The sequence below is a fragment of the Rhinolophus hipposideros genome (genome assembly GCF_964194185.1).
Source record: "Rhinolophus hipposideros genome assembly, chromosome: 22".
In the NCBI taxonomy this organism is placed as follows: Eukaryota; Metazoa; Chordata; class Mammalia; order Chiroptera; family Rhinolophidae; genus Rhinolophus; species Rhinolophus hipposideros.
The window spans coordinates 1,284,572-1,304,632 of record NC_138068.1 but is presented as its reverse complement, the minus strand read 5'-3'; the positions used below and the strand labels follow the sequence as shown (position 1 = coordinate 1,304,632).

At 53.2% G+C, this 20,061-nt stretch overlaps 1 protein-coding gene across 8 annotated transcripts in view; it reads left to right on the top strand.

Moving 5' to 3' along the window:
- The first annotated feature begins 426 nt into the window (after positions 1–426).
- OSBPL2 (oxysterol binding protein like 2) overlaps positions 427–20,061 on the top strand; it is a 44,021-nt gene continuing 24,386 nt past the window's right edge. For 2 of the 8 annotated variants that reach the window (XM_081033421.1, XM_081033418.1), the window contains exons 1-2: positions 427–543; positions 18,304–18,477. In XM_081033421.1, coding sequence (XP_080889547.1) covers positions 18,441–18,477 — 37 coding nt within the window. In that variant the 5' untranslated portion in view covers positions 427–543; positions 18,304–18,440. Of the gene's footprint in view, positions 544–1,583; positions 1,738–10,787; positions 11,022–18,303; positions 18,478–20,061 lie in introns of those variants that run through there. The other 6 variants (XM_081033417.1, XM_081033416.1, XM_081033420.1 and 3 more) reach the window with 6 other exon arrangements.

Genomic DNA, 20,061 nt, shown 5'->3' with positions numbered 1-20,061 from the left:
TGTGAGCATCTCCGTGGCAACCGGCCTTGTCCCTGTCCTGGCTTGGGGACCTGCACTCCACTCCCTTCCCTTTCCTGCTGGAGTGGGTTTCTTCATGGGTAACCATGGCAACGCCTTTGTTTCTGAGTCCTGGCCCCACCTCCCTCCTTGTTTCTCTCTGTAGCAGAGGCCAGTAGAAGTCTTTCTCAGTCCCTGCACGTCGCAGTTGCCCACTGACAGCAGGCCCACCAGTGTGGTGGGCCAGCCCAAGGATGGGGGACCACTGGCTTTCTTCCCCCAGAAATGCTGCCTGGGCCCCACCCCTGCTGCAGAGGGTCAATCCACTCACTTATGTCCTGCTGTTTATAGGGGACACCATCGTCTGCAGCCAAGGCCTACCCCTGCCCTCAAGGCACCCACATTCTGCTAGGGGCAACCTGTGTGTCAGTCCCCCTGTGCCGGAAATGGGGAAAAACGTTCTGAGGAGGGAGTTCTGGGGCTGGCTTTGTGGAAGAGGCAGCAAAGAGTGGGACCTTCAGAATGCGCGCTGCGAGCCAGGGATCTGTGAGTACTCTGTGATTCCCCCTCACTGGCTTAAGCAGAAAGGAAAATGTCTGTAACTGGAAAATCTAGGATAGAGCTTGCTTACAGTGCACCTGGTTCCAGATGACTCAGGCGTATTTGTTCTTGCTTTCCTCTGGGTTGGCCTAATTCCCAAGTGCCCTCTCCCCTCAGGTTGACAGGAGGCCATCAGTAGCCCCAAACTTACATCTTTTTTTCCCTTAGCCCGGTTCTGGAGAGGTCTGCGGGCAGATGGGAGAGTCATTTGACCTCAGCCATCCCTCTGGCTTGAGCTCTCTGACCCCCAGCAGAAGTCCCAAGGCTGACCCTCACTAGCCAGCACAGGCGCACTTGCTTGCCCCTGAGCCAGCCTGGTTCATGTTACTCCACCCACCACAAACCAGATCCATGATTTAAATGGGGTGAAGGTGGGAGACACCTGGCTTGCAAAGGAAAATCTTGGTGCTTAAAGGCTCAGAGAGGTTAGTTGACTTTCTCAAGGGCACACAGCTAGTAAGGATACAAGCTGAAGGTCTGACTCTAGAGCTTCTGGGCTTAACCACGGAGAAACTGCAGGTCAGTGGGAGACCCGAAAGGTTTTTAACAGGGGAGTGAACGGTCAGGGATGCAGCTGGAGGGTAAATCGGCACTGGGTTGTGGTGAGCGGCGACAGGCCAGACAAGGAGGGCAGGCGGTGGGGAATCCTGCAAAGGCGCTTGAGCTGAGGTAGGCAGCTTTGGGAGGATGACTCCCGCTTCTGAGCCACCAGCCTGCGAGTGTCCGCGCCAGGGCCACCTGACTCTGTTTGTAAACTCAGCTCTGCCAGCCACGCCCTTCCTCTCGCCCGCCCGCACTTTTCGGGTGGATATATGTATAACCCCGCCTCTCCGTGCTATGATTGGTTGTCCGCATCGTCACTCCTCCGCGTGGGCGGGACTCCCGAGGGTGGAGGGAGGTGCCGCTCCGGGGAGGTGATTAGCATAGTCCCGCCTCCCGGCGCGGCTCTCGGGCCGGGCGCTGATTGGCCAGGCGGCGGTCGACGCGACGGCGCGGGGCGCAGCGAGTGGGGGGCGCCGGCTGTCAGTCGCCCGGGCGGCCGGCCGCACTTCCGCCTCGGTGTCAGTGGGTCGCGGGCCTGCGGGGTGGGGGCGGGGCGGGCTGCGAGGCTCGGCGGGCGCCGGAGGAGCCGCGGTCCAGGTGAGTGACCCCGGCCCGAATCCCAGCGCGGACCCTGCGTGGCCGGGATCGGCGCCCGGCCTCCGGCGGCCTGGTGTGGGCCGCGGGCGGGCGGCGGGGAGGTCGGGCCGGGGCACCGGAGCCGCAAGCCCCCCGCCGGGCGACCAGGCCCGCCCCGCCCCGCCCCGCCCGGCGGCCTCGGCCGGGAGTCCAGGCCCCGAGGAAACTTGGGAGGAAAGTTGGCGGCGGCGGCGGGGGCGGGGGCGGCGGGCCTGGGTCCCCCGTGGCCGCCGAGACCCCGCGTCGCCAGGCAACTGCAGCCCCGGGCCGGCGCCGCGCCGCACCCGGAAGTCGGGCTCGGGGTGACGTCGGGGGCCGCGCCGCGGGCGCTGTCACCCGGTCCGCGGGCCGGGGCTCCCGGTGGGCTCCCGGGTGGGCTCCGGCGGGCGCGCCTGGACGCCGGCGTCGCGCGCGTGTCGACGGTCGTGGGCGTCGGGGCGGCCGGGGGCGAGGGCGCGGCGGGGATCCAGCCGCCCCCTCGCGGGCGGCCGCCGTGCGCGGGTCCCCGGCGGGACGGTTCGCGGGTCCCCGCCGCCGCGCCCGGTTAGTTCCCTCCGCGGGCCTCCGCGGAGCGCGCGCGCCGACGACGTGCGTCAGGTGCCGGAGCTGCGTGGCCGGAGTCCGCGAGGGCCGCTGCTCCCCGCTGCTCCCCGCTGCTCCCCGCTGCTCCCCGCTGCTCCCCGCTGCTCCCCGCAGCCTCGGGAAGGAGGACGCGCTGTCAGACTCGTTCTCCTGACTTTGGCGTCTGCGAGCCCCGATCAGACGGTCGGGTAACCGCGGATCGGACTGCCCGGTGTCCGCGGGCGGGAGCCAGCGTGTGAGCATCAGCTCCCAGGAGGCTGGGCCCGGTTTGGGTTTTTTCTCATCCTGAAAGGGCAGCGTAGGGCGGACGAGCTGGGGACCGACCGGGAGCCAGCAGCTCTTGCTTGAGCCCCTTTCCTGGGACTGCTTGTGCAGCTGGAGCCGGGTCTCATTCAGTTTGGCCCAACAGACATTTCTGGAATGCCCACCGTGTCCCCGACTGCCTGCTGCGCGATTTCTCCAACCCCCGGGAGATGCGGAGAGGACACAGCTAGAGAGCAGAGGTGTCCTGGGGCCGGCCCAACACCTTCGTCCTCGGGGCCCCTTGTCCTGGCAGCAAAGCCGAGGCCCTTCCTGAGTGTCAGCTGGGCCGTGTTGGCCCCTCTCTCCTGGCCTCGGGTCCTTCCTCTGTGACGGGCTGATCAGAGGTGCCGGTGAAATGACTGTTTCCTGCAGCCCCTGGCAGAGAGCACATGCTTGGAAGGGTCAGTTCCCTTCCCCTGGCTGAGGACAGGAACTTTCTATGGCAGCACTTCCTCCTCGTCCAGCGCAGGGCCGGGCCTGGGGTTGTTCTTAGAACATGATGTTGAGTAGATGTGTGACGGAGTCTCCTCAGAATTTACCTTTCCTGTTTGCCTCCTGTGTCCTGTCAATGGCAGCTCTTACCTGCGGTGCTGATAACGTGCAGCCGTGTTCCCGGACGCCTGGAAGCATCTTCTGTTCACTTTATGCACGTGGTCTCACGACACCTAGGAGAGCAGCACTAACGTGGTCCTTGGTTTATTTATGTGCAAGCTGAGGGCCAGAGAGGTTAAGTGCCTTACTGTAAGTCACACAGTAGTAAGTCATGGAGCAGGGAGGCGGCGTGGCTCCAGAGTGCACACTCTTAAATACTTCTCCATGCTTCCATTAAAACCAAAATTTTCACTTACGATGTCCCCTTAACGTTTTTCTTCAGAACCTTTAATTGTGCTGCCTTATTGCACGTCAGAACGTTGTTTCTTACAGCGTATGTACTAGATTTTCATGTATTTTGTGAGCATGGATGTTTATAAAACCATTTTATTTCTTCTAAAATAAAGTAACTCTCCATCAGGCTATGCCCAGTTTTGCCGACATACCCCAGGGCCTCCCAGTGCCTCGGTAGCGAAGTTGTTGCTGTGCGTTGTGCGTTGTGCGTTGTGCCCTGGGGTGCGTTGGAGGAGGCGGGGTAACGATGGCCAAGTTTGCAGGACGACTGTCGTTTGGGACTCTGCTTTGAGTGAACTTAACGAAGGCAGCATGCAGTCCACCTTCCCTCCTCAGATGGGCGTGGAGGGCTCAGACTCTCGTTTGTTTGACACTTTGATGAGCAGCGTTACTTTAAGGTTTCAAATGTGTTCCCTGACTTCCACGCCAGTGTCTCATCCCAGCCTGCTAGGAGATGCTGGCAAATGAGCCTTGGGTGTGTCCGTTCAGGGCCTCAACTTTTAAAATTTTGTTACATTCGGCTATTAGAAAAGTAACATTTCTTCTTTTGGTGGGGAGATTTTAGAAACATTTTATGTACTCTTATACTGTCTTGAAACCCGGATTTCCACGTGTCTTGCCCACGAGTGCTTTGGCATCCCTGTGAAAAACCAAGGCTCCGTCTTTTCCTGGCAGCATGGCCGCGGCAGGCAGACATAGGCGTGTGAGGCTTCAGTCTTCGCTCCGCAAAAGCAGTGGTGATGGGCCTCGGTGGCTAGTGTGTCCCACTTGAGAGGTTATGAATCTTTCTGAAGGCGGCCTGCGGGTCGGAGGGGAGAGAGACCACAGGCTGGGGCTCCCCGGGTCTGGCCCCTCGCTCTGTACCTTGGTGGGAGGAAAGTTACTTACCCACTCTTGCCTCCAGAGTCTTTGCCTGTGAAAGATTATCGTGGAGAGTGTCTGTGAAGAAATGTAACGGCCAGTGTCTGGTGTTGCGCTGGGTGCTCGGTACCCTTCGGCCACCGAGCCTTGAAATGGACCCCACCCGACAGTGACACACGGACACGCACAAATGCAACTTAGAATGAAGCCTAAGGCGCTCCTGGGGGGGGCAGGTTTGCATTCCATGGAAATGTCGCAGTAAGACTTCTACATTATGACCACTCAAGTGACATACTTCTAAAAAGGCCCCTGGGCCCACGAGGCCCTGCTGTCACTCAGCCGAGGGCCCTGGACGGCTCGCACGGCTGATCACTGCTCTGCTTTCCCTTTGAAGGCTGACGTTCGATTTAGTGTTTAACCCTGTTAGGTGCCAGGCTTAACTCTGAAACATGCTGCATTTCAAGGTTGATTTATAGCTTACTGAGGCGGAAGTAAGTGACTATTTGAACATGACTCGTTATTAAGAAATATTGAAATCCTAAGAATTAATATTTTAGGGGGCGGCCAGTTACCTCCTTTGGTTACAGCGCAGTGCCCTTAACAATAAAGTTGCTGTTTGATCCCCGCATGGGCTGCTCTGAGCTGCGCTCTCCACAACTAGATTGAGACAACTACTTGACTTGGAGCTGATGGGTCCTGGGAAAACACACTTAATAAATAAAAGCTTAAAAAAAAAAGAATATTTAGGCTCCAGTTTGACACTTTAAATGCAGTTTCCATGTACAGTGGTTAATTTGTATTTCTGCTATAATTTCTTTTTACTTTTTCAAAATGTTTTTGCTAATAAATCTCCGGCATTGGTACTGTTGGGGCCAAGCCCCTTTTGGAAACGTGTGGAGGACACACCATACCTGCAGCTGAAGTTAATAAATGTGCCATCAAATGGTCACTTAGTCATGCCCGTGAACTTTATGGCGCTTCTTTCCAAATTCAGAAAACAATTTACGGTCAATTGGTAGAATTTCCGAGCATCACTGTTCTTCCCAATGGACCCTCTGGTAACAAACACTCTGACCTCTGCGAGGAGCTGAATAGTGGGGCCACCTCCAGGACGGTGTATTTGAGCAACATGGATGTGTGGAGACGTTCGCCTGCTGTGTGTGTGTTCTCTCTCCTGGCTTGCCTTCTGTTTGTGTCGGTGGAATCTTGCAGGGTTATTTTGAGATGTTGCCTCCAGGATGGGTGCTGACTGACCTCGCACCTGGCCCTCCGTCGGGGCCTGAAGAACGAGGGCGGTGGGAAGCACCTGCACCTTTGACCAGGGCCCCACGCTCCCATTGCTCCTTGTCTGTTCAGGAAGCCATCGCGTCTTGTCAGTAGTGGGAAGGTCTGAGCGCCTCTCGGTTGGGTAGACCTGTCTGACCTCGAGCTCGTACCTGGACCAGAGGGCGGGACCACCAGCCTTAACAGATGCTGGGAGAAGCGCTCAGGCCAGGCTGGTGTGGGGGCTCTTGGGGAGAGCATGGCCTGAGAACTGTCTGTGGGGAAGTTGTAGTGACTCCAGGTTCTAGAAAAGACGATGGCAGCCAGCAGGGGAGGGCAGGCTCTGATACACAGAGTGAGTGGCTGTGTGTTCTACTGAACAAACAAAAGGCTGATCGTGAGAAAAGTCAGCTGGAATCTGGCATCTGTGCCACCCTGCTGGGCTGGAAAGTGACTTCCACTGGTGCTTTAAAACCGGGGTGACTGTGCCGTGATGTCCGAATGGGAAGCTTTGGCGCGTGAACAGGAGCTGGTGGAGTGCAGTGAGGGCAGCTGTGAGCCGGGCTTGGGGCCGGCTCGGTGTAAGTGAGGCCCTGAGTGTCTGTATCCCAAAGAAACATGAACTGTGGGGAATGCTCCGGGGCCCGGGGCAGGTCACAGTGGGAGGAAGGCAGGGGCTTTCCTGTGCGGTGCCAGCTCCCAGCGTTGCCGGGGGCTCGCCTCTAAGGCAGCTGAGTCTCGTCAGGGTAGCAGGCTCCTGGTGAATATAGGTTTTCACACCTGGCTTCTCATCAGAAGAACCTGGGGAGCTTTGTAAGAAGTGCAGGTTCAAGGCCCCACCCCAGATCTGTGGCCTTCAGGGCCCAGGGATGTGTGGAGAGCATGCCTGCTGTGGCTGTCCTGGGCTTGGGACCCCCTGAGGGGTCGTAACCCTGCTTTGGATCAAGGACCCCTTTAGAACCCAATGAGTCTGACTCTCCTTTCTCGGGATCAACGTGAACACAAACAGAAGGTTGTGCTTTTGTCCTTCTTAATCTTCTCTGTGTGTGGGGGTGGGGCTAGAAATTCATGCATTCCCCCCACACCTTGGTTTAAATCCCCGCCCCCATTAGTGCTCAGGAAATATAGTTGGGAGTGAGCGGGGCAGGGCTGGTGCCAGGAGGACAGATTTCTCAGCGCCGTGGAACCGGTCAGGAGGCTGAGCAGGTGAGACTTGGGCAAGAGCTGACGAGGAAGGGCCTGGAACGGGAGAGGGAAGCAGGTGACAGGGCGAGGCGGGCAGACTGGCCTGGGTCATGATGGGATGGCATCCAAAGCATCCTGCCCGACTGCATAGGTGCCACAGGCAATAGGTGACAGGCCCTGAGGACAGCAGGCTCCCTCCCCGCTCCTGGCTGCTCCCCACCCCCGAAGCCCTGGTTTAGAGGTGGGCAAGCAGAGGGGAGGGTGGCCCTGCTGGTTGTCTGGTTTCTCCTGCTCTCAGGGCTCCGCAGTGCCTCTGGGTGGGTAGATACCCCCACCCCACCCAGTCCTGAGCTTCCCCTCTCTCCCTTCTCTGTCTGTCTGTCTGTCTGTCTCTCTCTCTCTCTCTCTCTGTCTCTCTCTCTGTCTCTCTCTCGGGCTACCTTGGAACCATCTTTTCTGTTACAGACTGACAACAAGGTGGATTAAAACAAACATGTTTGTACTGGAGTTTGGAGGCACTTGGTTCTGGATTACACGATCGTTCGTGTTCCTCGAAGTGTGTGATGTATCTTTGGCTCTCACTATTGAATAATCAGTGTTGTCAAGGGGAGACCAGGGACTTGAGGGGACTTGAGGACAGTGGGGCTCTAGGCTCCCACTTGACCGGGTGAGTGGCTGGCCAAGTCCCAGCAGGAAGTGCGGCTCCCACAGCTCCGGCTCCTCGGGGCAGGCTGGTTTCCTCTCTGCCTGCTTTCAAGGCCACCCTGTTGGGTGGAGAAGGGTAAACAGTGTGTGATTCATGCTGCTGTTGACATAGCAGGTAGGTTCAGGTTCGTTTACCTTCCTCGAGTCTAGAAACTGTCCTTGTATCTTGCATGAGCTCCTAACAAAATCAACAGTGGGGTGGGGAGGTGACACCACGCCCTAAGTCAAGGCCCGTGTGCCAGCTGGCTGAGCCAGGAGTTGGGCTCTGCCCTGCAGTCCCGTTGGTGTCTGCTCGCTGACTCGGGGTTACGCCCACACTGACAGGGCCCACCGGAGTCCGGAGTCACTGTTAAGGCCGCAGGAGGAAAGCACGCAGCTTCTTGGGTTTGCCTTGAGAATGGTGCGCTGTCGGAAATTTGAGGACGGCCCACGTCACCGATTCCTCTGAGTACAAGGAACCAGCATCCAGCAGGTCCCTCTCCATTCCTTCCCGTGGCCGCGTGACGCGAGCATGTGAGAGGGTGGGACAGAGCACACACAGCAGCCTTTCAGACAGGTGCTATTGTGACTAGAGTACAGATTGTTTATTTGATTCTACTGCTAAGCTTTACAGTCGGCTGTGTGAAGGCTTGACTCGCCTCAGCAACGCATGCTTCAGTGAGTTCAAGTTGAGAAATCCAGGCTGGTTTTGGAACTGAGAATAAAGAGCGGATTTGGCCTGGTGTCCTGTACTGTGTTCCATGGACAGGGTGGTTTTGGGGGCCAGCTGTGCCGCTGTCCCCGCCCCCAATGTGCGCCTGGATCTGTGCTCGGGGTCAAGGAACGCCTGCCGGCCCCACTGCTGCCCCTTTTTCATGGTCCTCCTCTAGGGCCGCCCGCTGGGCGGTCAGTGTGGAAGCCTGTCATGGTGTCTGTCCTCCCAGTGCGGCCCTGGCCACATGGACCCCACCCCCACCTGTGGAACAAGCTCATGTATTACATAAAAGGAAACAGTCACTTCTTCTCCCTCACGGGCCACATTTTCAGTGCTCTGAGTCATCTGCGCTGACAGAGCAAGTGAGACCATTTCCACCACGGCCCGAGGGTCTCTGGAGTGGTACAGGTCGAGGCTTTATTTACATTAACTTTTGTTTTTTCACAAGAGAAAGAAACTGGGGACTGTGGCATCACAGGCGCCAGCAGGGCCAGGGTCTTCAGGCATCCAGGTGACAGGTGAGCTTCATTTGCAAAGCGGACATCTAAAAACTAAAATGCTTGGGCGATGGGTGGCTCAGTTGGTTGGAGCGCGGGCTCTAAACCACAAGGTTGTGGGTTCGACTCCCACAAGGGATGGTGGGCTGCGCCCCCTGCAACTAGCAACGGCAACTGGACCCGGAGCTGAGCTGCGCCCTCCACAACTAAGACTGAAAGGACAACAACGTGAAGCTGAACCGCACCCTCCACAACTAAGATTGAAAGGACAACAACTTGACTTGGAAAAGTCCTGGAAGTACACACTGTTCCCCGAAAAAGTCCTGTTCCCCTTCCCCAATAAAATCTTTAAAAAAAAAACAAAAAACAAAAAACAAAACTCATTAAAAATAAATAAATAAAGACTAAAATGCTGAAAAATCCATGACCACAGAGGCAGAATGGCCAAGAAGCACTGTCCACCCACGGTGGCGGTGGCGTTGCTGCGGTGGAGAGGGATGGGGTCCCCCAGAGGCCCAGGCCTGTGTGGCTCGGGCCGCGTGCTTCCTGAGGAGCTGCGGGGCGCTGGCTTGCCTTTCCTCAAGGTTGTTAAAATCACCCCGCAGCCTCAGTTTCACGCTTCCCGGTGTAAGTTTCCTGCCCCATCCTTGTGTCTTTAATGCCTTCTGATAGTTCGTTGTGTTCCTATGTGTTAAACTTTGTGGCTTTCGTGCTCAGAAGTGAGACTGGTTTTGCGGTCCTGGTGGGCACCCTGGACAATAGTCCTCGCACCATGGTAACATTTAAGCATCTTCCCGGGGGTCTGACAGGTCTGCTTGGGGGGACGCTGCCAGGTTGGTCCCTGCCAGGCTGCTTCCGGAGAGGAGAGGCCACATGGGGAGGTGAGGGTGGCTGTGGTTTGCAGTCACTGGCCTCCAGCCCATCACTGGTGTTCTCCAGACTCGGGATGTGTTTGGCCTGACCGTAAGAGACGCAGGCTGCTGAGAGCCTTACAGGTGAGCTGTGCTCCGGAAGTGACCGTGACGGTGGGTCCAGAATACCACAAGCACAACACACGGACTTTGCCACGTGGCTGCTCTCGCTTGGTTCTGTTCTGATTTGTGCTTGATGAGTCCAGTGTCCTGCACCCGGCAGCCAGGCAACTATGCCGTTAATGAGGCTGGCCTCTCGGCTGCGGCCCTCACCATCTGGGTTCCTGTGGCGACCCTGCTGTGTGATGAACTGCGTGTTACCCCTGCGGGCAGGACCAGCCCCCTGAAGGCCTTTCTCCAGGGAGCTTCCTCAGCCCCTGCCTGGGGCTCCACGTCTCCGCTGTCCCCAAACCGCTGCCCTTTACAGCTCTGTAACCCCCAGTGGGAATGAGCCTGGAAGTCCAGGCTGCACCTCTGAACCGTCAGACGGAGGAGGGTTCTTGAAAGGGGACTGCGAGGTGGCTCTGGGTCCTTTCTGAGAAAGAACCCTCTCATTGGTGGGTGGGAGCAAAGCTTCAGCCCGGCATCTCGCTCTGTGCATTGTTCGTTTCCTTTGCACTACTTGCTAGCGCACTTTACCGACGTTTAAAACTGCGATAAAATAACACATAACAAAATGTACCATCTTAGTCATTTCTAAGTGTGTAGTTCGGGGACATTAGTACACTCACTGTTGTACAACCATCACCACCGTCCATCTCCAGGACTCTTCATATTATAAAAGTAACTCTGTGCCCATTAAACACTCACTCCCCATCCCCCCAGCCCCTAGCACCCACCACCTACTTTCTCTCTCTATGAATTTAGCAACTCTAGGTTTCCCATTTAAGTGGAATCACACAGTGTTTGTCCTTTTGTGACTGGCTTATTCCCCTGAACATAATGTCCTCCAATCCTTCCATGTGGTAGCGGGTGTCAGGATTTCCCTTTAAGGCTGAATATTTGCTTGTCCATCACCTGTCAATGGGCACGGGAGTTACTTCCACCTTTAGCTGTTGTGAGTCCTGCTGCCGTGAACACGGACATGCAAATATCTCTTCAAGACCCCGCTTCCAATTCTTTTAGGTATAGGTGTAGAAGTGGAGCTGCTGGGTCGTGTGATAAGTCTGAGGAACCACCGTACTGTTCTCCACAGCGGCTGCACCGTTTTACGCTCCCACCCACAGTGTATGAAGGTGCTGATTTCTCCCCGTCCCCGTCGGGTGTGTGTGGTTTCTTTCTCTGGACAGCGGCCATCCCGGTGGGTGTGAGGTGGGATCTTTGTAGTTTTGATCTGCATTTCCCTGGTGACCAGTGACGGTGAGCATCTTTGCATGGGCTGATTGGCCATTCGTGTGTCTTCTTTGGTGAAATGTCTATTCGAGTCCTTTGTTGCCTGTGTTTGAAGTGGGCTTTTGGTTTTGTTGTTGAGTTTTAGTTCTCTATATATTCTGGATATTAATCCATTAGCAGGTATGTGATTTTAAGATATTTTCTCCCATTCTGTGGGTTGCCTTTTTATTCTTGGTGAGTGTGTTATTGATGCACAAATTTTAAAATGTTTCATAAAGTCCTGCTTGTATGATTTTTTCTTTTAGTGCCCGTGCCTTTGGTAACATATCTAAGAAGTCATTGCCAAATCCTGTGTCATGAAGCTTCTGTACTGTGTTTTCTGCTAAGTTTATAGTATGAGATCTTACATTTAGGTGCTTGATCATTGAGTTAATTTTTGCACATTTTGTGTAATTTTTGTATACTGGAAGGGTCCAACTTCATTTGCCTGTGGATGTCCAGTTGTCCTTGCACCATTTGTTGAAAAGACTGTCCTTTCCCCATTGAGTGGTCTTGGCATCTGGTCAAAACCATCTGACTGTGTATGAGAGAGTAGATTATTGGGTCCTCTATTCTGTTCCATTGAGCTGTGTGTCTGTCTTTCTGCCAGCATCATGCTGTTTTGATTAGCTTTGTAGTAAGTTTTGAAATCAGGAAGTTGAGTCCTCCAGCTTTGTTCTTCTTTCTCAAGATTGTTTTGGCTATTCCAGGTCTCTTGAGAGTCCATATGAATTTTAGGATTGGCTTTTCTATATCTGCAAAAAATACCCTTGGGGTTTTGATAGGGGTGGCATTGAGTCTGTGCATTGCTTTGGGTGGTGTGGGCATCTTGACCATGTTAACCTCCTAGTCCACGCACATGGAACATGTTTCCTTTTACTCATGTCTGCTTTGATTTCTTTCAGCCATCTTCTGTAGTTTTTGTCATACAGGTCTTTCACCTCGTGGGTTAATTCCTCAGTATTTTAGTTTTTTGATGCTATTATAAATGGAATTGTTTTCGTAATTTCATTTTCAGACTGCTCATTGTCAGTGTATAGAAATGCAACTGACTTGTGTTTTGTCTTTTTATCCTGCTGCCTTGCTGAGTCTGCCAGTTCTAACAGATTTTTCTGTGTGTGCTCTTTAGGGTTTTCTACATGTAAGGTTATATCATCTGCAAGCATAATTTTACTTCTTTCTTTCCAGTTTGGATGCCTTTTATTTCTTTTTCTTGCCTAATCACCCTGGCTAGAACTTCCAGCACTATGATGAATAGAATTGGCAAAAGCAGGCACCCTTGCCTTGTTCTGATCTTTGAGGAAAAGCTTTCAGTCTTTCACCATTAAGTATGGTATTCCCTGTGGGTTTTTCATATGTGGCTTTTATTATGTTCTGGTACTGTCCTTTTATTTCTAGTTTGTCGAGTGTTTTTATCATGAAAAAGTGTTGGAGTTTGTCAAATGATTTTTCTGCATCAATTGAGATGATCACGTGGGTTTTTTTTCTGTTTTGTTATTGTGATATATTGATCGATTTTCAAATGTCAAACCATCCTTGCATTCCAGGAATAAATCCCATTTGGGGAAGGTATATCCACCTTTCAGTGTGTTGCTGAATGTGTTTTAATGTGTCCGGTTTGCTAGTGTTTTGTTGAGGATATTTGCAGCAATGTTTGTAAGGGATGGTGGTCTGCAGTTTTCTTTTCCTGTTTCTGGCTTTGACATGAAGATCGTGCTGGCCTCAGAGAATAGTTAGGAAGTATTCCTTCCTCTTCAAGTTTTCTGGGAAAAGTTCGAGAAGAATTGGTGGTATTTCTAATTTAAATGTTTGGTAAAATTCACCAGTGAAGCTACCAAGTCTAGGACTTTTCTTTGTTGAGAGGTTTTTAATTACTGATTCAACCTCCTTACTAGTTAGAGGTCTGTTCAGATTTATTTCTTTGTGATTTAGCTTTTGTAGGTTTTTGTGTTTTTAGAAATGTGTCCATTTTACCTAGGTTATCCCATTTTTTTGATGTGCAGTTGTTCACAGTACTCTCTTATAATCCTTTTTATATTTGTAGAATTGGTTGTAATGTCCCCACTTTCATTTCTGAATTTAGTAATTTGAGTATTCTCTTTTTTTCTTAGTCCATCTAGCTGAAGGTTAGTCAATTTTGTCAATTTTTTCAAAAAACCAACTTTTGGTTTTATTAATTTTTCTGTTTTTCTATTCTCTATTTCTTTATCTCTACTTGACTCTTTATTTCCTTCGTTCTGCAAGTTTCGGTATTTGTTTCTTCTTTCTTTTCTACTTCCTTAAGTTGTAAAGTTAGGTTGCTGGAGATCTTTCTTATTTTTTAATGTAAATATTGGTAGTTATGCACTTCCCCCTAGCACTGCTTTCACTGCATCCTATAAGTTTCGGTGTGTTGTGTTTTCATTTTCATTCGTTTCTAAGTATTTTCTAATTTACCTTGTGGTTTCTTATTTGATCCATTGGTTGGTTAATAGCATGTTGTTTAAGTTCTACAACTTTGTGAATTTTGCAGTTTTGCTTTTGTTCATTTCTAACTCATCTGCGCAGAGACGATGCTTTGCATGATACCTGTCTTTTTAAATCTCCCGAGCTGCATCTGTGGCCCACCTCATGGTCTGTCCTGGAGACTGTCCGTGTGCCCTGGAGAAGGGTGTGTGCGCTGCTGCCGGGCGGTGTGTGCTGCTGCCGGGCGGTGTGCGCTGCTGCCGGGCGGTGTGCGCTGCTGCCGGGCGGTGTGCGCTGCTGCCGGGCGGTGTGCGCTGCTGCCGGGCGGTGTGCGCTGCTGCCGGGCGGTGTGCGCTGCTGCCGGGCGGTGTGCGCTGCTGCCGGGCGGTGTGCGCTGCTGCCGGGCGGTGTGTGTGCTGCTGCCGGGCGGTGTGTGTGCTGCTGCCGGGCAGTGTGTGTGCTGCTGCCGGGCGGTGTGTGCTGCTGCCGGGCGGTGTGTGCTGCTGCCGGGCGGTGTGTGCTGCTGCCGGGCGGTGTGTGCTGCTGCCGGGCGGTGTGTGTGCTGCTGGGCGGTGTGTGCTGCACGCGTCGGTCACATCCAGTTGCTCTCATGTGCTGGTCAATTCCTCTTTTCTTCACTTATCTTCTGTCAGATTGTTGCTTGCTGATGTATTTTAAAGTTATTAAATAGAATTTATATTATTTTGAATGATTTGCATTCAGAATTGGATTTAGAGTTTTCATATTATTAGTGAACTTTTCGTACCTTGTGGAGGTGGCATCTAGGTTGCCTTGCCATTTTTACAGAGAAGAGAAATAACATACAATTCCACCCTTCAGGGACTTGACCATGGAAATTAACCCCCAGGTCCCCAAGCTCTTAGCCAGTCGACTTTTTCCGAAGTGACTAGATCTGTTTTTCTAAGAAAAACGTACAGATGGTATGTAAGGCTTGGGTTCAGGTATTCATAGATGTGGTGGTGGGACGTTGTGCGTTCTGAGCCGGAGTCCTGGAAGTACAGGCTGGCACCGGCAAGAGTGGGCACCTCAGACACAGTGGATGGGCTCTTTTCACGGGAGTGGGCATTTCGTGGGAAAGCGGCAGGCACGATGGGGTGTGCTGAGCTGGTGTCTCCCTGAAGAGCCAGTACTCACTGCAGCCGGCATGCGGGGAGGGCCCTGCAGCAATGTGGGGAGAGGAAGCCCCACATCTCACCCCTTCCCTTGACGTGGCCGCGTCAGCCCCTTGGAACTGCCTCCTGGGACCAAGAGTGGTGGAGGAGGGCGAGGGGCGGGAGGCCAATGAGGAAGTCCCTCCTGAGCTTACTCTTCTGGGTTTTCTCCGGTTAGAAAGGGGAACAGTTGACCAGAAAGAGCTGATTTAACAAAACCAAGTCATTTCCTGGAACACTGTCTTCATGGATCGTTTTCTGAGTGCACAGTACAATCTGAGAAGAAGGACGTACTCAGGAAACAGAAGTTGTGCCTTTTGGTTGATGCTCTTTCTTTAGCGGTTGGCTCCCTGCACGTTCCTCCGCTTGGCGGAGTCCTGAGCCGCAGAGCCTAACTCTCCCGTACTTCCTCCATAGCTCCTTGCTTACAGCCCTCCCTCATTCCCCTCTGCAAGGTATGTTGGCTGGATTGGGGGTGGGGGACCGATGTCCAGGATCAGAGATGACGCGGCCTTCGGGCTCGCAGGGACATGCCATAGGGCTCCTGGGGGTCCCGAGCGCTGGACCAGGCTTCCGAGGAGAGGTCAGGCGGGGGGCAGGTGTGAGGAAGGACCAAGGACCAGGCTGGGATGGGCACTGCTCAGCCACATGGAAATCTGCTGTGCCATGAGCCTGAGGTGCTGGGGTGGCGTGCAGCCCTGCCCTCCCTACCCCTGCCTCACTCACTCTGGCTCAGGTCCAGGGTCGCCCCCTTTGGGGAGCTTGCTGAGGAGAGGACCCTCCTTGGGGCTCCACCCCCTGCTGCCTGGCACACAGTGGCGCCTGGCAGATGCTTCTTGAATGAATGAATAAGATCACTGTTACTTTGCGTTGATAGTCTGTATCTGTAGGTAGTTTATACTCGGTAAAACGAAGAAGATAAAATGTGCGGTGGCTGTTACTGCAACCCTTTCGGGAATTACGTTGAAACTGTGTTGGAATTAATTATTGAACTTATAAAATGTGAGCTGGTCCTATGGCTGCTGTGAAAGTCTTGGCCTTGATCTTGTGGAGGGGGCTCGGGTTCTTGGTGGCGGGCGGTCCACGTGGGGCCTGAGGCAGGGACGCAGTGCTGCAGGCCGAGTCACTGCCCCTGTTGTCGGCCAAGCCGTGTCTTCAGTGTTCGTCCGGCCTACCATCTTACAGCCTCATTTTGAAGACTTGCCATACAGTTTGATCAGTTTCCTTCAACATTAGGACACCTGAGGTGGGTGAGGGAGCAAAATGAAAGGGCGCGTGCGTGGCTTTCACGTGCTTTGTTATGGGAGGTTGGGAGCACACAGAAAGCAGGCAGGACAGCCCTGTGTGCCCATTTCCAGCTCTGCGCGTCTGCCAGCTGGGCACGGCCTGTTCTGTGAACCCCCCGCCCACTCCTCCCAAGTTGTGTGGAAGAAAATCCCAGACATGGTATCGTTTCATCCACGCATGTATCAGTGTGGCTCTGAAAGATAAGGCGTCTTTTAAGAAATGCTATGACCACATCTCTGCCTCGTTTGAGGTGTAATTGATGTACAATAAATTGTACGTGTTTAAAGTGTACAGTGAGGTTTGATGTAAGTGTATGCACGTGAAACTCTCACTTCCGTCAGGACAATGAAGTAGCCCTCCCCCCTCTATTGCTCTTTTCTTTCTAATTATCTGTTGAAGAAGCTGGGTTTGTTCTGCCTGGGTTTTGCTCGTTGTTCCCAGGATGTAGTTTGACATGTAGTTAACGTGACGTGCACCCCTGTGAAACTGCCAGTGTGGGGACATCCTCCCACCTCTCCAGCACACTCTTTTGCCTTTGTGCTTTATTGATTGAAGAAGCCGGGTTTTCTCCTGTTGGCTTTCCTAGTCTGGATTTTGCTGACCGTGTCCCCACGGTGGCACTGAGCAGGCTCCTCGATTCTCTGTGTTCCTTGAGTCGGTACTTAGTTAAAGCTGGAGGCTGGGCCAGATTTTGGCTCGATTCTCTTGGCAAGACCTGTTGGCTTCAGAGGTGGTTGCATGCTCCTCTGCCACAAGGCACATGACACATCTGGTCCTGTGAGGGCAGCAGCCATTAGTGGCCTGCGCGTCAATTCCTCAGTGTCACGTGGCGGCGATGCTCACGCCCTCTCGGTCCTTTGTCATTGTCACTTCTGCAGAGCAACACGCTGACCTCTATCATTGGCCCACACAGCAGCGCACACGGCCTGCACAGGACAAGCAGGGCAGACGCCCGATGCTTTCCCGTTGAGGACTAGCTTTCAGAAGATCGTGTTGACAGTCCCAGTGGTGACCAGTTTGTGTCTTTTCCAGCATCTTTGCGCACCTGGGACGGAAATGTACCCGTCGTGTTTCCGTCTAATACATGGTAGTGGTGCTCAGATTGTTATGTTGTTAGAGGGAGTCTCTGGGGTTCAGCCTGGGTCTTGTGACAGCACCCCGGTAGCTTCTTGCTGCCTGCGGAGGGACCCCAGTCCTGGGTTCAGCCATTTCTCCTCCAGGGAACCCTGGTTCCTTTGAGCGGCCCCTGGAGGGCTGAGCAAGTTGCTGGCAGTTGTAGCTGGGTCCTGGCGTATCAGAGAATTCAAAGTGAGTGGTAACAGCTTCTCCAATTTGCAAAGGAGAAATCCTGCACCCGTGCGTGAGGCTCTGCATGGGTGTTTCCAGAAGCTGCACGGGTGCCCGATTCCCTGGGCCGGGTGGGAAGCTGGGAAAGAAAAAGGAAACTCAGAGCCTTTCCAGGAAGGAGAGATGGAGAGATTAGTGCCAGTTTGCTGTATAATGTGGAAGCTCGTGAGTGTGCTGCAGGACGGAGCCCAGACCTGAGCCACTTTGCAGGTGTCACGAGGCCATGCAGCCACTCCAAGGACAGAGGGTGTGTCCCTGCCCCTTCACTGCTCTCAGAACTGAGGGAGAGCCCTGGGGCCCCCTCTTTATGTTGCTAACACAATTAAAGATAGGGCTCAGCTTACTGTCACAAAAAGCCAAACTTTGGGGACAAGGTTGACCTTTTTCGTCAGGCTCTTGCCATTTATAAAATGCTGCTCTTCCTGAGAAGTTAACATGCATGAGTTCTACTAAAATATTGAGCTAAACTAATTTTGAGAAAATGTAAGTTGATTTCAGTTTGTGCTGATAGCAGCTAACCTATTCAGCAGTCTGAATTCTCCAGAATTGAAATTGGGTTAATGTTGACGTGAAACAAGTATTTCCACATCATTTTCCATTTATTTGTAACCCCTTTTCTACTTCTGGTAAAGATTTGCACCGACCTGCAGCACAGTTCCTGAGACATGTTTGAGCCCCTGAGGTGTAAAAGCCTCACTGAAACTTATCTGTCCGTGTGACTTTCCCCAAATTAACCATTTTATCGTTGTTTTTATACGGTAGGTAATGATTTTAAAATAAAAATAACTTCCAATGATGATTACTCATTAGCTACTGTTCACTGATGGACATTTGTATTATAAATGTTTCCTCCGATGTATACTTTTCGAAATCATGCATTTGTTATGAGATCATTCATGTTATTTCTTTGCTTAGATGTAATTGAGATTGATTTCCAGAATGATGAATGGGTATTGAAAAATGTCTCTACACCGTAAAACTTCGGGCAGCTAAGCATACCATAATGTTCCCCGCCTCAGATCTCCACTACCTATTGGATTTTCACCAAAAAGGCTGCTGGTGTCAGATTGCTTGCACTGTCGGTGCAGAGCTGGTGGTGATGATTCAGTAGAAGACCGCAGACCCGCTGGCCGGCGAGGGAGCCTGGGGCTGAAGGATGAACGGCGACGAGGAATTCTTCGATGCTGTCACAGGTGAGCGGACAGAGAACCGGTCCATCCTGCTCTCAGACGTAGCCTTTGTTTGGGACATGAGGACGGCTCAGGAAGCCCATGCAGGAGGGAGACGTGACATGTTCCCAGACCTGGCTCCCAGTTTGGGGACAGAGCTCAGCTTTGCACCATAGGAGATAAAAAGAAAGGGCAACTGGGTTTTCAGTCTTTCAAAGAGTTGCTGTAGGGTATAAATACTCAGAATTCAGTTATTTTTTGCTTTTCCCATGGCCATTTTAAACAGCAGCACGCGCCTTGTAGTGTATGCCCGGCTGGATGTGCTTGCATGTGGCCGGTGGGGCAGGTGGGGCTGGTGGGGGAAGGGTGGGACAGTGGGCTGGCAAATCACATGTGCTTAGAGCAGCCCCTCCCCCGTGGCTGGGAGGAAGGCCTGACACCCAGGCAGCAAGTACAGTGGTGCCTCAGTTTTCTAACGTAATCCGTTCCGGAAGACCACTCGAGTTCTGTAACATTCAAAAACAGCCGACAGCGAGCCTCAGGATCTTGCACTCAGCGGAAGCCACGTGACATGTTCGACTTCCGAGGCGTGTTTGAACACCAAAGCATTTACTTCCGGGTTTACAGCGTTCAACCAAGATGTTTGTCAACGGAGACATTCGAAAACCGAGGTAGCACTGTATAGCCACAGTAAGCTCGGAGGCCCGAGGTGGCTCTCCATCCCCGTGGTCAATGGGTGGAGCGTCGTCTTGTGGTTCCTGTCGAGGACTCTTCTTGCGGGACAGGGACTTCAGGAGACTACTATAGTCATCCGCTCCTGAAGCAGAGTAGCGGCTTTGAAGTACCACTGCGGGGCTGGATTTCAGTGATGGTCTTTCCAAGTGCAGTCAGAGGGGCCACTTCTGTCGTTATTGCCAAAACGACCTGGTCCCAGCACAGCAAAGGCTGCTTGCTGATGGCGGTCACTGTCCCCATGGACACGCCTTGCCGTCTCCTGGAGCCTTGGCAGCACGCTCTCAGGGGCGGTTGTCACGCACTAGCTGAGAGCTTCTCCCGACGGGGGGATAGGCAGCCCTGGTTATTGACTTATTCCTGTCGGAAACCCCAGGAGAAGGGGACACTGAGTACAGAGCCATCACTCATGCCGGTCGCCTGGTCACCATGCCCCAGGAGGTGGGTCTTTGCAGCCACCTGCTCACGCCTCAGCAGCTAAACTCCCACTCATTGGGATGGTCAGGGCCTGGCCCGCGGGCCACCTGGCTCTTGCAGGGTGGCTGTGTTGTAGCCCAGACAGCCCAGCCTCAGCGTGCCCCCTCCTCCTGGGAGCCCCATGCGAAGTTCCCTGGGAACCAGTGTGACTGAGACCCCTGGACCACTCTGAGCTTCTCCCAGCTCAGAGCTGGGAGGGATGCCGCAGGGATGTTTTCCGGAGAGGCCTGGAACCCCACGCAGCACAGTGTTTGGGGGGACACTGTCTCCACCTGTCCGCACGGTGGCACTTCTCCGTGTGGACCTGACAGAGAGGGGAAGAGGCAGCTGTCCAGATGCAATAATGTGTCACCTCAGTCCTTTGGTTCCAAAACGAATCATGGGAAGAACAATACTGAG